Source organism: Hyla sarda, chromosome 3, assembly GCF_029499605.1.
Source record: "Hyla sarda isolate aHylSar1 chromosome 3, aHylSar1.hap1, whole genome shotgun sequence".
In the NCBI taxonomy this organism is placed as follows: Eukaryota; Metazoa; Chordata; class Amphibia; order Anura; family Hylidae; genus Hyla; species Hyla sarda.
Window position 1 is genome coordinate 98,290,913 of NC_079191.1, and position 19,182 is coordinate 98,310,094.

Genomic DNA, 19,182 nt, shown 5'->3' on the forward strand with positions numbered 1-19,182 from the left:
GCGACACCGCTGCTGATCATTGATTTAAAGCGGGCGCTTTAAATCAATGCACTGCAGTGGCTTTTGCGGTGCCATAGACCGCCGCCACCACCCGCTTCTCTCCCCGTACCTGTCGGGGTGGTCCGGGCCATCCATCCTTCCTGTAGTGTCCGGCGGCATTCCGGGTGGAGGGTGAACCGGTATGGCCTTCTTCTCCGGGGGTGCTCTTCTCCACTCCGGGCAGGCTCCGGCCTAGTAACGCAGCATAGACACCGCTGCGCAGTGACGCCCGTGCGCAGCGACACACCTGACGTCACGGCATAGCGGCGTGCATGCAGCGTACTAGGCCGGAGCCTTCCCGGAGTGGAGAAGGACAGCCCGGACTGGTTCACCCTCCACCTGGAATGCTGCCGGACACTACAGGAACGATGGATGGCCCGGACCACCCCCATTACGGGTAAGTTTTTTTTATTGACTCGGAGGGTGGGCGAGGGGCCCGACCGGTATAGCGGTATGGGCAAAAATCCATACCGGTATACCGCCCAGCACTACGGTGGGGGGTGCGACGGGTCGGGGGGGGGGGTTTGGGGGTCGGCCGCGGGGTGGTGCGGGGGGGGGTATTATCGGCAAGGTAATTGCCAATACCGATAATCGTGATTATCGGCCAATAATATCGGCCATACCGATAATCGGTCGATCCCTACCAAAAATATACTATTTGTGTGGGGAAATTAAAAAGAAAATTTTGCAAATTATGGAAGGTTTCGTTTTCACGCCGTACAATTTATGGTTAAATTGACATGTGTTCTTTATTCTTTGGGTCAATATGATTAAAATGATACCCATGATAACATACTTTTCTATTACTGTTGCGCTTAAAAAAATTCCTAAACTGTTTAACCAAATTAGAATGTTTAAAATCCCCCTATTTTAAAGACCTACAACTTTTTCATTTTTCCGTATAAGCGGCGGTATGAGGGCTCATATTTTGCGCCGTAATCTATACTTTTTATTGCTTATATAAAACTTTTAATACTTTTTTTATTAATTTTTTTGGGATTAAAATGTTATAAAAAAAAAAAGCAGCTATTTTGGACTTTTTTTTTTTTTTCCCGTTCACGCCGTTCTCCGTACGGTATCGTTAACATTTTATTTTAATAGTTGGGATATTTACGCACGCGGCGATACCAAATATGTATATAAAATATTTTTTTTTTTTACACTTTTTGGGGGTGAAATAGGGAAAATGGGACAATTTACGTTCTTATTGGGGGAGTTTTTTTTCGATAGCAGACCAGAGCAGAAGACGGCAGGAGCAAGGTGAGGGGACCTCCGGCCTCCATGCTGGATGATCGGATCACCACGGCAGCGATGCGGTTGATCCGATCATCCATTCAAAGTACCGCGATGCTGAGGGGTTAATGGCAGACATCCGCGCGATCACGGATGTCTGCCATTATGGGCGGGTCCCTGGCTGCTATCGGCGATGCTCGCGGTTTTGCATAGGACGTAAATGTACGTCCTGGTGCTTTGGGTACCACCTCACCAGGACGTACATTTACGTCCTGTGTCGTTAAGGGGTTAATTGGAACACACAATATAATTAAGAGTTGTAAGCCCCTGGGGTTAATTCTGCATTCAGCTCCAGCTTCCAATTGCTCTTTCATGGATCTTCGCTGACTGACTTTTCTTAGGTCCAGTATTAGACTATTCCCACTCCTTTTGCTGGTTGGCCTTGACTTGGACCTTTCGACACTAGCTGAAGACTCATCCTTATTCATGCTGGCTTAGGAGGTTGGCTCCTCATCATATTTTTTTTCTGGGTTTTTCCACATGCCTCACCCTCTTTCTTGTTCCCTCCTTTTAGCGTCTGTCTGTTTGCCCATCTTGTGCTCCTGGTCCCTCTCTTGCTTGGGACTAGTTATTTGACTGGAATCAGTGAGGATAGTGGTTGAGCAGCCTAACACATCAGGATTCTTAAGCTCTGCATTACCTTTTATACAGTCCCTGTGGTTGAAGTTAATGTGCAGTTAAAACAGTGTGAAGAGTTTTATTAATTTACATTGACTGATTAAAATGGTAAAAAAAAAATTCTTTTGTCATTATTAGGGACATCCCAATAACCTGCATCACATAATGACTGCAACCAATGTTCAGATGTCTATAATCCGCAGCAATGCCCCAGGACCGCCTTTGCATATTGGAGCCTCCCATCTCCCAAGAGGTAATAAATAGTTGGTAAGAGTGCCTCGGAGGAGGTAAATGTTGTGTTTACAGGTTACTTTCCTTTATTGGCAAGATTCAATTGCTCTGTAGATCACAGAGGACCTGAGCTCTCCTAAAATCTGTTAGGCTATGTTCACACAGTCACTACACTACTTGTATACACAGGTTCATGCTTGCATATCGCACTAAATTACACTGTTTTTTGGAACATGTTTTTAAACTGTTGTGTTGTTCTATTATTTTTCCTAGAACTGTGTAAATTGTCAAATAGTTGTTGCCGTTTCCTGTCCTGTCTCCAGTGTCCCTGCACTGTCTCACGCTGTCAGCATACATTCTGTTCACAACGTTGCAGTGTTCAGCTATTCTGGAGTGGCACAATATAAGGACACCTCACTGCTTGAAAAATGTGTGTCCACAAGGAAACACAGCTGAACACTAGAGGTCATCATTTACAAACAAGCTGAGACTGACCCACATGGGAGAAGGTGAATCCTCTGGTGCCCCCCTTGTGTCTAGCCTTAAAGGGGTACTCCAGCCCGAATACATCTTATCCCCTATCCGAAGGATAGGGGATAAGATGTATGATCGTCGGGGTCCCGCCACTGGGGACCCCCGCAATCTGTCATTCCGCACCCACTTTGTCACCTCACAAAGGTGGGTGCGGAATGACAGATTGCGGAGGTCCCCAGCGCCGGGACCCCCGCGATCATACATCTTATCCCCTATCCTTTGGATAGGGGATAAGATGCATTAGGGCCGGAGTACCCCTTTTAACATAGACACAATCACTCGCTGTGTTCTTTGGCTGTCTGGCTGTGCAAGTGGCAAGTTGTGAAGTCATCTTGTGTCCTCTGTCTGCATAGCAGTGGGCCCTTATTCTCCCTACCTGGCTACCTCTTCTGCACTTAAAATGATGCCAAACATTCTGGCAACTAGGGTTAAAGCGAAGTTTAATTTTCCCGTTCTGTACAGATGATTTCCCTGTAATTCCTTTCTTCTCAGAACAGACAAGGAGTACAGTGAAAGCTAACACAAGTAGAGAGATAACACTGGATCAACCACCATTCGCGCCCCTCCCTCCCCATAGAATGACCTCTGAAATGTTCACCTGAATGAGACAGCTTCAGTCAGAAAATAGAAATGGATTAGTTTAGAATGCATGCTTCAGGATCTGCCTCTTATCAGAAAAAAGCATAGGTGACAAATTCCCTTGAATGAATGAAATAACAACTTTAAAGCAAAACTGACATCTGGTTCACCCGCACTAAACCCGATACACAGGGTTATAGTGCGGGTGAACTGTATTAAAATGAGGTATAACTTGTCCGGACATAGACCCGCTATTTGCTGGCATTGCCAGTGTGTTAACCGTTGGCTTTGCGCAGTTGAGGCGAAACCTGGCATGGAGGCAAGGATGCTGCGTATGCCGGGTGCCACCTCCATTTCGCTAAGTCTGTGGTTAACATATCAGCAATGCTGACTAATGGGTTTATCTCCCCAACCAGAACATGGATCAGGTTAAGTTTTATACATGATTTTAATCCAGTTCACCCGCACTATGAACATGTATTAAAGTCTGAAGTGTCTTAAGCTGCAAGTTAGTATTGTATTAATTTCTTATCAACCTGTTTATTAGGAGCCGCAGCAGCTGCTGTGATGTCCAGCTCCAAAGTGACCACTGTCTTAAGACCAGCCTCTAGCCAGATGCCCTCTGCTGCAGCTGCCCAGTCGGTAGCTCAACACATCATCCACCCCCCTATTCAGGTAAGCGTTTTCTATTCATTTGTCACTGTAATCTTAAAAGAACAGGCATAAGAACAGTTTTTGGACTAATATTCTTAGAACATTGTGTAGGACTCGACAAGTTATCATTATGAATCCAGCTTTTTAAATAAGTCACATGGTCTTGTGTAGTTGCTTTCATAATAGTTGTATTTTAATAATGCAATAGAATAAAGTGGGGGGGGGGGATTTCATTTTCAACAATCACAAAATTTACAGCCAACAGTCTTCCTGGCAAGATCACATCTTTCTTGATAGGAAAGATCAGAAATAATGTTGCAATTGAGATCTTTGAGGTTTCAAGCTTCCATACAGCTGAATATCAGTGTGTTTAATAAAAAATAAAATAAAATAATGAAATGGTATATGAACAATTCTGCAAATGTTTGCACAGTTCACTTTGCAGATACTTAATTTATATAGTTCATGTTTTGCGATTAAAAAAAACAAAAAGACACATTCTGACTTTTTTTTTTTTTTTTTTTTTTTTGCAGAGCTGTACGGCTGCTATTTATTTGCACAGTGATCTGTAGTTTTGTATTGGTAGCGATGTGAATTTATTTTTTTTCCCCTGGGATTTTTTCAATTTATGCCATCAATTCTGCAGCATCAGTAACATATTTTTACCAGTTGGATGTTTCTGCATGCCAATACTAAGAACTTTTTAGATTACTTATACTGCTCAATGCCATGTTGTTGCATTATTCAGTGAAATTGTTGCGGCAGGCTCGGGAGTCTTCAGAAGGCCTTCCGCTGCCATGGTAACCAAATAGCACCCAGTTATTGTTTCTTGGGATTGCCGATTAGACCCCTGACAGTTGCAGGTCTTTAGTCAGATCCTGGTATTTGCAGGTAGGTGTCAGCTGTAAGATACTTACAGCACCCACCACAAAGTCGGCTTAGCTTCTGAGCCCGCTCTATATAGAATGACCGCCGAGATGCCTTTTAAACAGGTTAAAAATGTATGTTATTGCCTCCATTTTTTATTTTATTTCCTTTTTCTGCAGTCCCGTCCTACAGTTACTACAGCAACTTCAGTCACACCTGCTGTAGTAGCCACTGTGTCCGCTACTCGAGCGCAGTCCCCAGTCATCACCACCACTCCAGCACATGCTGCTGAACCAGTACTAAGGTATGCACAGTGTGTTGTACTGTTTTTTGGTTCAGTAAATTGTAATATGGTGGTTATCGCTGAATGACTTATCTGCTCAAATCTCTTTACCTGCCTAGGCCAACTTTGTCAATTCAGCAGCACCCACCTCCTGCAACAATCAGCATTCAGAGGCCTGCCCAGGTGCGCGATACTGGAACCCGCATTACGCTGCCCACACATCCGGCTTTGGGAGCACAGAAACAACAGTTGCATGCAATGGCACAGGTACTGTAAACTGAGTCCTCAGACCTAAACTGAGAACTCATTTTTGTTACATACGAGATTATATTTTTCATTATTAACACATTTACATTTTGTTTTATGATTTTCCACTACTTTGATGATTGCCAAACATTAGTCTGGTCCTAAGACGCATATGCCTATACTTTAGGCGTGATCTAACAGATGGCAATTTAACCCTTTGAGGACCTGGCCATTTTTTCGTTGAGGTAAAATTGAAAAAAAAAAAAAAAAAACATTTCTCGGTCGCTCTACAATGGGGGGCACCTAGGAGGCGCTGACACTAGGAATAAAAAGTAGTCTCCTCCCTGGCAGTATATACCCGCCCACCAGAAGTGAGGTAATCAGTTTTAGCTAGTGTCTGTAGGTGGCAAGACACAGGTCTGGGAGCTCTCATGACCTGGTCTTTTTTTATTATTTTCTAGTAAGGGATGTTTAGTTAGGTTTTTATCTCCCTTTTGTTTCCCTTTTTCAGGTGGGGGTTCAGGAGCAATGCGCTACCTGTCCCACATATGCGACAAAGGGGCATAGAACATAAGAGTATAGGCCGTCAACCCCTTATCGCCAACAGCCAGTGCCTGGCGGTAGTACCCTGGGTCCGGGTCCCCACTTGCCTTGGCTCACCCCACTATATTAACCTGATATGATGCAGCGTTGGCCATAAGCTGGTTGAAGACTTCAGGGTGATTATAAGATTGAGCCGTGGGGAGAGTATGTACTACAACCCCCATGGCTCCATCTTATACTCACTCAGTTACACAGTAGCTCGTGGACAGTAGTTCAGATTATCCATTGCCAAAGTGTAGTTACGAGTATGTCTCCCCATGTTGCTCCGTGGGCCCTACACAATACACCACATACTGGTTTGCAGGGTTCCCTCCTTTACCAGGTTCCTCCCTACATGCCTGCCGTTCTCTCGGCTGGAGGCTGGTAACACACTTTCTGTGTGTGGTTCTGCAGCACCTGGTGTGGCCATGGTTCCCATGCCAGATAGCCTGGTTGTATCTGCATGGTTTTCTACTCCGCCAGGTCACCTTCCCCATTCCTGCTGCTCCTGCGGTTACAGTCCGGGGATTTATTTTTTTTTTTTTTCAGGTGAAGTTCCAAAGAGTGTTTCTGTGGTTTCATTGATTTTATACTTTTGCCAGTCAGACTGTGTCTGCATGTTTTCTGCTCCACATACATCCTTCATCCTTTGCATCTGCGACAGCAGTCCTGGTGTGTGGTACTATTAAGTGATGGGGTGTGGGCGTTTCCTGCAGGTTCCATCGACTTTAACTGAAACAGCAGCACACTCTGTTGACCTTTCTAAGGGTGCAACGTTGGTCTGCTAGGGGCATGGTTGTGACACCATGCTGCTGGACTTTTGTATGTCTGCGGTTTCTTTTGCGTCCACAGACTTGGTACCCCTGTTATCATGTGGGACCCACGTCTATGTCCCTACATATGCTAGGCCACTCTGCACGTGTAGAGTCCACCTTCCCTTTTTTCGGTGGGAAGTGCCTCGGGCTTTCCTGTGATCTTGTTTCCACAGGTTCACGGTGGTTGAGCACCTCTGTTCTGGCATGGGGCACCTCTTTCATGTGTTCCTGTGCAGGGTAGTTCAGATGCCGGCTCTGAACTAGACCAGGATGGCTCCGTTGATGCCCTTCTGGTCCAGGGTTACACCACGTTGAGGTGTTCCTCTCAACGCTTTGGTTGCTGTGCTTCTTACTTCCACTCATAACTTCAAAAAACCGGACCTATGGGTGGAGGGTTATTATCCTCAATTTATTTACATTTGATCACTAAGTGATCACTAAGACCCTAAATTTACCACCCATCAAATGATATCTAAAATATAACTTTTATTCCTTGCCATAAACATTAAAATTTAAAGTGGATTTGTCTCCGATAGAGATTATAGTCAATGCATGATATTACATGCTATTGTATGTATGTCTGCATTGCTGTGGCTGCAGTCCACAAGCAAAATTGTTGGGACTCCACTCTTACTTCCTTCTTACTTCCACTCATAGTCACGTCCTGGTATCTTTTGCCCAGCAACAGTGTCCAGATTTCTGATCTCTCTGGGGACTCAAATTAGCTCCTCCACTCTTTGATATGTTGTTGAGGCTTCCTGGGGACTACGTACACCCAGTACTTTGCCCCTTGCATTCGGGCGGCATTTCGCTGCTCCTATAGTGCCTGGCGCACTTTGACCATCCCCCTTCCACAGTGGGTACGGGGATCAGGGAGCATGACATGATCTGGGCCTGGGTTTCATAGAGACCACCCCTTGTATTCACCTCCTTTTGGCTGGGCCCTTGTGTTTTGCTGAGAGCAATCAGCTGAGCTGCGCACTTTTGCAGCCTGGCTCTCTTCCGGTTTCTTTGTTATCTACTACTGTTCATACAGACTTGGCATTCTCCTCTGTTTGAGGAGTTTATGCAATCTGTATGGCTCGGCGACAGCCGGTCTAGCACAGTCTGTTGTTGGGTCCTGCCATTGCTCTCCTCCTCCCTCTGTGCAATCTCCCTGGAGGGGTTTGTTCCTCCTTCCTTGTCGGTGGCAGTTGCGCTACACTCACACTAGTCTTCTGGAGTAACATTCCCTTTTGTTCCCCTTTTGGTTCCATCCTGACGGGATGTTGCTTTTGGTTCGCTCAGATTTCTGGGATTCATGTCTGGTTAGTCTCCTTGTCTTGGACGCTATCCTACTATGCTGTGGTATGCCTTCTTTTCTAGGTCGGCCCTTCTTGTTCTTTGGGCCTTAGTGATGGTTGTGGTCTCGGGCAGGTTGGCTCTCCTGCCTAGACTTCTCCGAGATCCCATTTGTGGGGCGCCCTTTCTGTACCGCACTTCTTGTCTAGACGTAGAAGTTTGTCAACCGGAGCGTTTCCTGGACATTGGGTTTACTTTATTCTACAGGTGCACGTTTTCCAGGCCACTCGGGAACCTCCATTTCCCATGTCAACTGCTCCAGTGTTCTGAGATGCTCCTTTTTGTTTTTTTTATTTTTACGCGTAAGTCTTCCTGGTGACCTGGATACCTCCAGTTCCCATGTCGGAAGCTCTGGTGTTCCGGGATGCCCCTATTCAGGGTATTCTGCTCCCTTTTTGGCCTTATTCCTTCTGTCTCCTCCTTCGTGGGTCACTGTACTCCCGAGGCGGTGGGCATTCTGGTCATCTGGATTACGCTACTCGAGGTTATTTCGCCCCTCAGGTGCTCGCAACGCCCCCCTGGGACAAGGGTTTTTGGTCTGCAGCTGTTCCGGTTATAGTTTTTCTGCCCCAGGCCTCTCCACAGCCAGTCTCCCACTTTCTTTTTTCCAGTGGTTTTCTGGTCTCCACCTTCCGTACTCTCGTTCTGCTCAGACGTACGCTCTCTGGCATTTTTTTCCGCCATGTTCTCTTGAATCTATTGACTGGATGGGGTTCTCTTGTGCCCTTTTACATTTTTGTTTCCCAGCTTGGCTAGCCCTCTGCCTGGCTGGCTCTGTGTTCCTTGGAGTTGTTTCCTACCTCTTCCCGGGATGGTTCCGGACCATCTGGCTTCCTAGTTGACCTTTTTCTTGTCTCTCTTTATGGACCGTAGCTTTGGAGCCTCTACATAGGACGGTCTCTTCCATGGCGTCCTAGTCCCTCTCCATGGACGGGGGTTCTTCCTGGAGCTCAGTTTGTTTTATCTCTGTCAGGATCTCGTCCGTAGGCCTTACGTTCGAGTGGGTTTTGGTCTCTGGACTCATTCCCCTTTTGCTGTCTGTTTTTTTTCCCTCCCTAGGGGACTGCTTTAGTATGTTCCATCAGTATTGGTGTCCCCCAATGAGCGACCGAGAAAAGGAGATTTATTTTTTGTTCTCACCGTAAAATCTCTTGTAGCCTTTATTGGGGGACCCACCCATTTATTTTTTTTTTTTTTTTTTTTTTTTTGCCCCCACAATTTAATATTCCCCACAGCATTGGTCAGTGTTATTGGTGCTCTGCTGCTCCAGCCTGCCATGGCTGGCTGGAGCATCAGATCATTGATTGGTCGGGGAGGAGGGAGGTAAGGGTACTCCCGCCATCCTGATCGGGACACTGCAGTTTGACAGTGGTGGTCCCGATCAGCACCGCTGAGCAGCCGGCACATGTGTTGTTTTTTTTTATTATTTATTATTTTCATTTATTATTTTTAAAACATTTTAGACTCCGCAATCAACTCGCAGCATCTAAGGGGTTAATGCCGGGAGTCACTGTGATCGGTGATATCCGGTATTAGCCACGGGTCCCAGCGATCAGGACCACCCGGCTATCACCCGTGTTTAGCTGAGCGTGCCTCATAGAAAGCAGAGCGTGACAAAGGGCGTACAGGTACGCCCTTCGTCCTCAAGAGGTTAAATTATTGGTACAGGTAATATGGGATTTTGCTTCAGTTAGCAGCCACAGTTCTCAATTCTGATTCCCACATTATAGTCGGGTGAGAAAAAAAATCACCTCACACAGATTAGGCCATGCTTTTATTAATCTCATTCACGTTCATGTAGATGCATTAGACAAATGCAACAAAACAAATACATGAAGAAACTTGCCAATAGTCGTAATATCCTACCTTACCAGTCACAAAGACCTTTTTTGCTCCATCAGTCAAGGGACTGCTGAGAGGAAAGGTCTTTGTATAGCGGGTTTGTTTCGGTGCTTTTTTATTTTTTTTTATTTTAAGTGGGGTTTGGCAAAACCATTTTGGACCCAGAAGTAGAATTCAACTTTACACTTTTTCTCTTAAGAATCTGTTTCTGTTAACAATGTTGGGGTGCAAAAATAAAATCTTATAGCTATACATGTAGCTGCATCTGAGATATGTGGTATTTTTTACTATAGTACTATTAATATTAATGCAGAATGTGTTTTTCAAAGTATTTGTTGTAACAAATTATGCACTATATTTTTGGTAGAAGACTCTCTTTGGCACAGGAAACCCAGTAGCTGCAGCAACCGTGGCTCCTATTTTGGCAACAAACACTCTGCCATCTGTAACAACATCAGGTAACAACAACATAATCCTAAACTATTCTCACATAAACTAGTAATACTTGTCAATATCTTAATCTTCTGTGATAAGGTGCAGTAGTCCATTAGAATGATATGTCTACATTAGGAGATTCTCCCAACTACCTCTGACGGCTGTATGCAGAGGGAAATTAGAAGTTGGCAGCTTGTAACTATTGAAGCCCACGGTTTCCTTAATTACATTGTCCATGCTGCCAGCATGTTGTTGTCCCAGGCTTATGCTTACTGTGGGGTTCCTTCTGCCTAGTGGGGAGGGGTGCATCTGCTTGGATACTACTAGTAAAGTCCAGTGACTATTGCTTGGTAATATTCATTGAAGCTGGGAAATGTCTACAGCATGAGAAGGCAGAGCTGGAGAGACTCTCCTAACAATATGCATCATGGTGAACGGCTGATACCACCTTTACGTAAGAGAAACACTTCCTACTTGCAGTAATAGCTGGCAACAGCTTTATGTTGGGGCCTCACGTTGTAAAAAGGAAAACGCCTATCAATTTGATTTAAAATGCACACATGTGCTGTATATAGTCATACAGTGGGATACATTGCTGCTTTCCATCAGATTCATATGCCAGAAATTCTTCCATTTGATATTTCTGACATAAGCTGAAAATTTGATGGGAACTGGATCTTAACCTTTATTTTTGCTTCATTTATTTTTGTAGGTTCTAATGCCCACACGCAGGTATCTACAAGCACCATTGTTACCATGACAATGCCAACCCATTCTTCTCATGCTACAGCAGTGACCACTTCCAACATTCCAGTGGGTAAGTCCTTAACCCCTTCATGACCCGGGGTTTTTCTGTTTTTGCACTTTCATTTTGTCCTCCTTACCTTTAAAAAAACATAACTCTTTCAATTTTGCACCGAAAAATCCATATGATGGCTTATTTTTTGCTCCATCAATTCTACTTTGTAATGACATCAGTAATTTTACCCAAAAATCTACAGCGAAACGGAAAAAAAATTCATTGTTCAACAAAATTGAAGAAAAAAAACAAAATTTTGTAACTTTTGGGGGCTTCCGTTTCTACGCAGTACATTTTTCGGTAAGCATGACACCTTCTCTTTATTCTCTATGTCCATACGATTAAAATGATAACCTAATTATATAGGTTTGATTTTGTCATACTTCTGGAAAAAATTATAACTACATGCAGGAAAATGTATACGTTTAAAATTGTCATCTTCTGACCCCTATAAGTTTTTTAGATTTTTCTGCGTATGGGGTGGTATGAGGGCTCATTTTTTTGCGCCGTGATCTGAAGGTTTTTAGCGGTATCATTTTTGTAATGATCCGACTTTTTGATCGCTTTTTTATTAATTTTTTTCATGATATAAAAAGTGACCAAAAATACGCTATTTTGGACTTTGGAATTTTTTTCCCGTACGCCATTGACCGTGCGGTTTAATTAACTATATATTTTTATAATTCGGACATTTCCGCATGCGGCGATACCACATATGTTTATTATTTTTATTGACACATTTATTTTTTTTAAATGGGAAAAGGGGGGGGTGATTCAAACTTTTATTAGGGAAGGGGTTAAATGATCTTTATTCACTTTTTTTTTTTGCAGTGTTATAGCTCCCATAGGGGGCTATAACACTGCACACACTGATCTTTTACATTGTTCATGGATTTCTCATAGGAAACCAGTGATCAATGATTCTGCCGCTTGACTGCTCATGCCTGGATCTCAGGTACTGAGCAGTCATTCGGCGATCTGATCGGGGAGTAGGCAGGTAGGGACCCTCCGGCTGTCCTGTAAGCTGTTAGACGCGGCGTTCAACTTTTTAAAGGGTTAATAGCGCGCGGCATCGCGGTCAGTGCCGTGCGCTATTAGCCACGGGTCCAGACCGTTGCTAGGTGCCGGGCCCGACCCGCTATGACGCGGGGCCACGTTGTGGCCCAGCGTTATAGAAGGGATGCCGACCCATGACGTACATGTATGTCATGGGTCGGGAAAGGGTTAAAGCATACCTGTCAATTCAGGTACATTTTCAGGATATGCTGCCTGTGTGTTCATGAGGAGAAGCACTATCTCTGGCCATTATAGAACTTGTTTATTGTATGTTTCAGCAGATATCTGCTCTGTAGGTTGCATCTATTATTTTCAGTTCTCCCAGAGCTGGTGGGTGAAGCTCCATCCTTTCCTCTTCCATAGACTTTCATTGCTTGTCTTGCAGACTCAGGACAAAGCTGAGCTGATTTTCAAGGAATAATATAAAATAAGCCGAATAGGAGTGGTAAGGGGAGGGAAAATTTTTAATAGGATTTATTATAAAGTTTCTTATATTCGTTTGTATTATTGATCTATGCAAAAAATGTTAAATGACCGTGCCTATTTAATGGTTGATCACAAGAAACCCTCCATGTTTTGCAAAGGAGAATGAAGGGGAAACTCTTTAAATTGTTCTAAAATTGCTGTCTATTAAAGTATGTGTTTTTTATTTTTTATTTTTTTTTAGCTAAAGTTGTCCCACAGCAAATTACTCACACTTCACCTCGGATCCAATCCGATTATGGACCTGAGAGAAGCAATCTGATACCTATTCCTGGTCACAGAGCCTCACCCAATCCCATGACAATGGAGGCTAGGAGTGAAAATAGGTCAGTTGTACTAACTCACTCAGAAAATATTGGTACTATAGTTATGTTTCTTACTGGCTATAAAATACAGCTGGGATCTACTAATAGCATTATCAGGAAAAAATGTAGTGGATGCACAAATATAAATAGGAACTACAATGCAGATGTTAACACATAAAATTGACCATACACTTCAGATAGTGGCAGACCACGTGTACATGTGTTCTAAATGGGGTGTTGGGAGTACACTGCTGCCAGGCTCCTGAGACATCCTGTGGTAGACTATATACTTTTAACCCCTTAATGACAATGGACGTACATTTACATCCATTGCCGCTCCAGCTGTATGAAGCGGTTCGGCTCATGTCCGGCATTAACCAAAGTTTATTGCAGCATCTAAAACAGGAGAAAACTAATCCCAGCTGGTTCATGGGTCTGATCAGCACCACCGCAACAAAATTGCAGTGTCTGGTCAGCTAAGAGGATGGTGGGAGGTCTCTTACCTGGCTCCCCGTCGTCCGATCGGCCCTCTTATGCTTCAGTCAGCTATGGCAGGCTGAAGCAATGAAGCCCCATTAAAAGAAAAATGCCTGTGGTACCATAAACGCCTATTATTAGAAATAGGTTAATCTGTTCTGTCCAGTGGTTTTAAAATATCTTATTTTTTGCAACACAGCAATTTAACAGTGTGAAAAACAATCATCCCCAGTGGTATTTTATAATAATTGGCCATTCATGTATGAATTTGTTCTTTTATCTCAAATTTGTTTTACTTTCACAGACCACCTGTACCAGTGCAGTTACAATATTTCCTACCTACATATTCCCAGTCTGCCTATCCATTGGCTGCTCACACCTACACACCCATAACCAGTTCTGTATCGACTATTCGTCAGTACCCAGGTCAGTAAGTGTTTGCTTTGGGGTTGTTTTGCATTCATTTTTTGATGGTGTAACTTTCTCTATCGGCTTCATTGGGGGACACAGACCGTGGGTGTATGCTGCTGTCTCTAGGAGGTGTGACACTATGGTAATAAAAAAAAGTCGGCTCCTCCCAGCAGGATATACCCGCCTCCAGGCCCTGAGCTAATCAGTTTTAGCTTAGTGTCTAGCAGGAGGTGGACATGGTCTGGAATCCTCCAGACCAGGTCTTCTATTTTATTGTTTTTCCTAGTATAGGGACGTGTTCGTTTTTTATTCCCTTTTTCTTTCCTGTTTTCAGGTGGGGACTCAGGGACTCCGGTTCCCTGTTCCCCCATTGCGAGTAAGGGGGCACATACATTGCGTATATGCGCTGTTCACCCCCCCCCCCCCCCCTCGCCAGCGGTCAGTGTCTGTGTTGGTACCTCATGGGTCCGGGTCCCCCTATTTCCCTGCTCGCCTCGCTCACGCATAGCAGCCAGGCGTGATGCAAGCGGCAAAACGCTGACTGAAGACTTCACAGAATAATCCATTAGGTAAGTTCTTCTGACTGAGGTGAGTACATTCCTTTCTCCTTAGGTACGGACTTGCAACCTCTGGAGACCCTCTGTTTTTGGGCCACCTTTTTTTTTTTAGGTTTATGGGGCTGGCTGTACTGGGGCTTTATTCTTTCTGGGGTGAGCAGTGGCATCTTTAGGGGGCATGAGTGATTGCACTGTGTGTGTGTGTTTCATGCCTCACTGTGTGTGTATTTTACTATGCGGCTACGAGCCGCAGCGCCTTATATGCGGCTGACAGCCGCTGCGCTTTCTCTTGCCGGGCGCACGGAGCGCCGGCTTACTTTCACTTTCTCCGGCAGCTGCTGCCGGCGTGTTCGCCGCTCACTTTCTTTCCCCCGAGCGCATATGCGGCTGACATATGCGCTCGGGACTTGGAGCGGGCGCCATGACAGCTTCTTCCCCGTCCTCCATTAGCTCCGTCCACAGGGCAGTCTGAGCTCCCTGGAGGCGCGAAGTGTCCTCCAATCAGCGCCGTGGGCGCGAATTTCGTTGAGTGGCCAATCCTTTAGTGCCTCTACCTCAGGCACGCCCCTCTCTGGCTATTGGCTGGCCTTTTTTCACTAGCTGCACAGAGCCGAGTTCTCCTCGCTGCCAGGGGACACAGACTGGGTGAGAAAGTTCCTCCCTCTAAACAGAAAACCGGAGCGTTGGTGACTTATTTTGTCTGTAAGCACTGTAATGCTAAGATGCCTAGCTCTACTGAGCCCACTTGCTCTGCCTGCTCCACTGCTCCCCCAGGTACCCCCGGATGCCCTTTTTCGGTCCCGGTGGATTCAGCTGTCCCTCCAGTCTGGGTTTCTTCCCTGACCCAGTATATGGCTGACTTGACCCAAGTCTCCCGATCGGTGGCTGAGGCCTCCCGGGAAGGGGTGTCCGCCTTGAAGGGGTCTGCCCTGCGCCGGCCCTCTGTGAATGTTCGCTCCGTTTCCCTACATACATCACGCTCTCACAAGCGTACTAGGGGTGCCTCGTCCGACTCTTCCATTGAGTCCTCAGATAGGCGTGGGTCCCCCCCCCCCGTCATCTGGTCACAAACGACTATCCTCCAGAGGACGTTTTCGGAGTCGCCGCTCTACCACGCCAGAGCTGCGTACCCGGTCAGGGTCACCCCCCTCCAGGACTGCCTCCACTCGTTCCCATTCTCCTGGTGAACTGACTGACGAGGCTTCCGAATCGGCATCTGACCGCTCGGATACAGTTGAAACGGTGAACTCATTGGTTGCGGCCATAAGAGACCCCTTTCACTTAGAGGACCCAGGAACTTCGGACGTAACTCCTGAAGTATCCTTTCATCGTGCTAAGCCAGCACCTCAAAAGTTCAGCTCTCATGCTGACTTTGACGCCATTCTGGAATCTGCATGGAAACATCCAGACAAGAGGTTCCCGGGAATTAAGACGATTCAAGAACGTTATACATTTGACAAAGATCTTGTCACTAAGGTGGTTTCCCCTCCCTCAGTGGATCCACCAATCTCCCGGATCTCTAAGGCCACTACACTGCCACTGGCAGATGCGGCTGCCTTCAAGGATTCCACGGACAAGAAGGTGGAGTCCTTAGCGAAGTTTGCCTCTGAAGCAGCCGGCTCTTCGCTTCTTCCCATCTTCGCCTCAGCATGGGTGTCCAAGGCCCTATCGGAGTGGTGCCTAAAACTCCATCAGGGTATCCTAGCGGGATCCCCCTCAGAGGATCTGTCTGCTCTGGCTCTCCAATGCTCTAAAGCTTGGGAATTTCTGTGCACAACTTCCATGCAGTCAGCCCGTTGTTCTGCCTTTGCTGTGGGTCACCTAGCTGCTCTCTGCCATTCTATGTGGCTTAAAGCTTGGAATGCGGATGCCGCTTCCAAAAGGTCTCTCACTGAGCTTCCTTTTACGTGTGGCTGTCTTTTTGGCATGCGCCTTGACGAGATTATCTCTGAGGCGACGGGAGGTAAGAGTTCCTTGTTGCCTCAAAATAAGGCTCGCTCTACTTCCCAAAGGAAGTCCTCTTCCTTTCGGTCCTTTCGGACCTTTGGCCCCAGCAAGGTGTCTGAGTCAGAAGGCTCCCTCGTTCTGGCCGCGCCCGTCTTGGAAGTCGGATACCAACCGTTCCGGACGGTTTGCGGCCAAATCGGGCAACCGCAAACCCACTTCCGCATGATGTGAAGCCCCCACCCGAGAAAAAACTGCGGGTGGGGGCTTCACATCATGCGGAAGTGGGTTATCGTCTCTTATTTTTTCGAGACCTCTGGACCACACACATTCAGGACTCCTGGGTCAGGGACATGGTATCCAGCGGTTACCGAATCGAATTCGCCTCCCTCCCGAGGGATCGCTTTTTTCGATCCTGGGCCCCCCGGTCTCCTTCTCTGGCGAAGCAATTTCGAGAGGCTCTCCAGTCTCTGCTTTTCCAGGGGGTTATCGTTCCTGTTCCTCCAGGGGAACGTTTTCGGGGTTTCTATTCCAATCTTTTTGTGGTCCCCAAGAAGGACGGTTCTGTGCGGCCAATCTTAGACCTCAAGCGTCTCAACCGTCCTCTTCTCATCCGCCACTTCCGATTGGGATCTCTCCGTTCGGTAGTGGCATCCCTGGAACAAGGGGAGTTTCTTTCCTTGGTTGACATCAAGGATGCCTACCTCCATGTGCCAATATTTCCAGGCCATCATCGGTACCTCCGCTTTGCGGTTCCAGAGGGGCATTTTCAATTCGTAGCCCTCCCCTTTGGCCTGGCCACGGCTCCTTGGGTCTTTACCAAGATCCTTGCGCCGGTGATGGCCCTCTTGCGGTCGAGGGGAGTCTCGGTGATACCCTACCTGGACGACCTTCTCATAAAGGCTCCCACCAGAGCCCAGACTCTGGAGAATGTGGATGTCACTCTTCACACTCTGGATCGCTTCGGGTGGATGGTCAACTGGGACAAGTCAGTCCTCTCTCCCACCCAGTCCCTGATATTCTTGGGACTTCACTTCAACACGGCCTCGGCCCAAATTTGCCTTCCGCCCGACAAACGTCTGACTCTTCTGTCAGGAGTCCGCTCCCTTCAGCTCCAGGTCCCAGTCTCCATCCGCACTTGCATGGAGGTCGTGCGCTTTGCCCAGTTTCATTACTGACCTCTTCAACTGGCGATTCTCTCTCTGTGGGACAGATCTCTGCTGTCCCTCGATCGCAAGATTTTTCTCCCTCACAGGATCCGTCAGTCTCTTCTCTGGTGGCTCCGCTCCCCGCTTCTTCTCAAGGGGCGCTCATTTCTTCCCCTTCACTAGCAGGTGGTTACGACGAACGCCAGTCTGTCGGGCTGGGGCGGTGTGTTCAGGGATTGGACGGTCCAGGGACTCTGGTCTCCCCGAGAAGCCCTTCTTCCGATAAACATATTGGAACTACGGGCGATCTTGCTTTGTCTTCTTCATTGGGAGTCCCGGCTTCAGACCCGACCTGTCCGCGTCCAGTTGGACAACGCCACGGCCGTGGCATTAGGAATGTAAGAAAAAATTGATTTGCGCGATTATCGCAATTTTTTTCATTTGGCGATACTGAATCGATTCAAAATATTTTTGAATCGATTCTTTTAGGGATGTGGAATTTTTATCTCCTGACGCCCGGAACAGCATGTCCCGGGCATCAGGAGATACAAGTTCCACATTTGTGGAGCCGGGCAGGCCGGACCTGACGCGGCGTCGCTCTGGGTGTATGGAGCGGGCTCCGACTCGTGCCCGCTCCGTACTCTGTGACCCCCGGCTGATTTCAGTAGCCGGGGGCCGCTGATGCATCACCGTTGCTAGTATCCAGCATGCGGTGCTCTGCATTGTGTATGGAGCGGGCTCCGACTCGTGCCCGCTCCATACTCTGCAGCCCCCGGCTGTTCTCAGTAGCTGGGGCCGCCGCTAATAGCCAGGCGCACACGTTTCTCGTTTTATCCCGTCCGGGCTGCAAAATAAAAGAAAACACACTTTCTCTTACTTGCCAACGAGCCCCCGGAGCTCCGGTACAGGTGTTCGGTCCCCGGGCTGTATTCTTCTTACTTCCTGTTAGCCCGGCACGTCACACGGAGCTTCAGCCTATCACCAGCAGAGGCGGGACATCGCTGTGGCTGGTGATAGGCTGAAGCTCCATGTTACGTGCCGGGCTAACAGGAAGTGAAAAGAATACAGCCCGGGGACCGAACACCTCCGGGGGCTCGTTGGCAGGTAAGAGAAAGTGTGTTTTCTCATTTTATCCCGTCCAGGCTTCAAAATAAAAGAAAAGTGCGCGTTGGACTACTAGATCGCCGCTGTCAAAGCTGACAGCGGTGTCTATTGGGATCTATGAATGCTCCCAGGTGGGCGATGTATCGGGATATATCGTGATGTATCGTCACCTAGACGGTATCGCGATATATCAGTATATATCGAATCGCCACACTGGTATCGCGATTCGAATCGTATTGCCAAATTCTTGGCGATTCACACCCCTACGTGGCATACATAAATCGTCAAGGCGTCACTCGCAGCTCGGCAGTCATGGCCGAGGTGACAAAGATTCTCATCTGGGCGGAAAGCATGGTTCCGGCCATCTTGGCGATTCACATTCCGGGGGTGCTCAACTGGGAAGCGGACCTCCTCAGTCGGTCCTCACCCGACCCCGGCGAGTGGTCCCTACATCCAGAGGTCTTTGCGCAGATCTGCGACCTCTGGGGCATTCCAGACGTGGACCTCTTCGCGTCCCGGCACAATCGGAAGCTCTTTCC

General features: G+C 47.0%; 1 protein-coding gene across 5 annotated transcripts in view; it reads left to right on the top strand.

Moving 5' to 3' along the window:
• SAP130 (Sin3A associated protein 130) overlaps window positions 1-19,182 on the top strand; it is a 65,140-nt gene that overhangs the window by 18,849 nt on the left and 27,109 nt on the right. For 4 of the 5 annotated variants that reach the window (XM_056564754.1, XM_056564752.1, XM_056564751.1 and 1 more), the window contains 8 exons: window positions 2,089-2,203; window positions 3,842-3,969; window positions 4,995-5,119; window positions 5,218-5,365; window positions 10,292-10,382; window positions 11,072-11,176; window positions 12,882-13,023; window positions 13,784-13,905. In XM_056564754.1, coding sequence (XP_056420729.1) covers window positions 2,089-2,203; window positions 3,842-3,969; window positions 4,995-5,119; window positions 5,218-5,365; window positions 10,292-10,382; window positions 11,072-11,176; window positions 12,882-13,023; window positions 13,784-13,905 — 976 coding nt within the window. The remainder of the gene's footprint in view (window positions 1-2,088; window positions 2,204-3,841; window positions 3,970-4,994; window positions 5,120-5,217; window positions 5,366-10,291; window positions 10,383-11,071; window positions 11,177-12,881; window positions 13,024-13,783; window positions 13,906-19,182) is intronic. The other variant, XM_056564753.1, reaches the window with a different exon arrangement.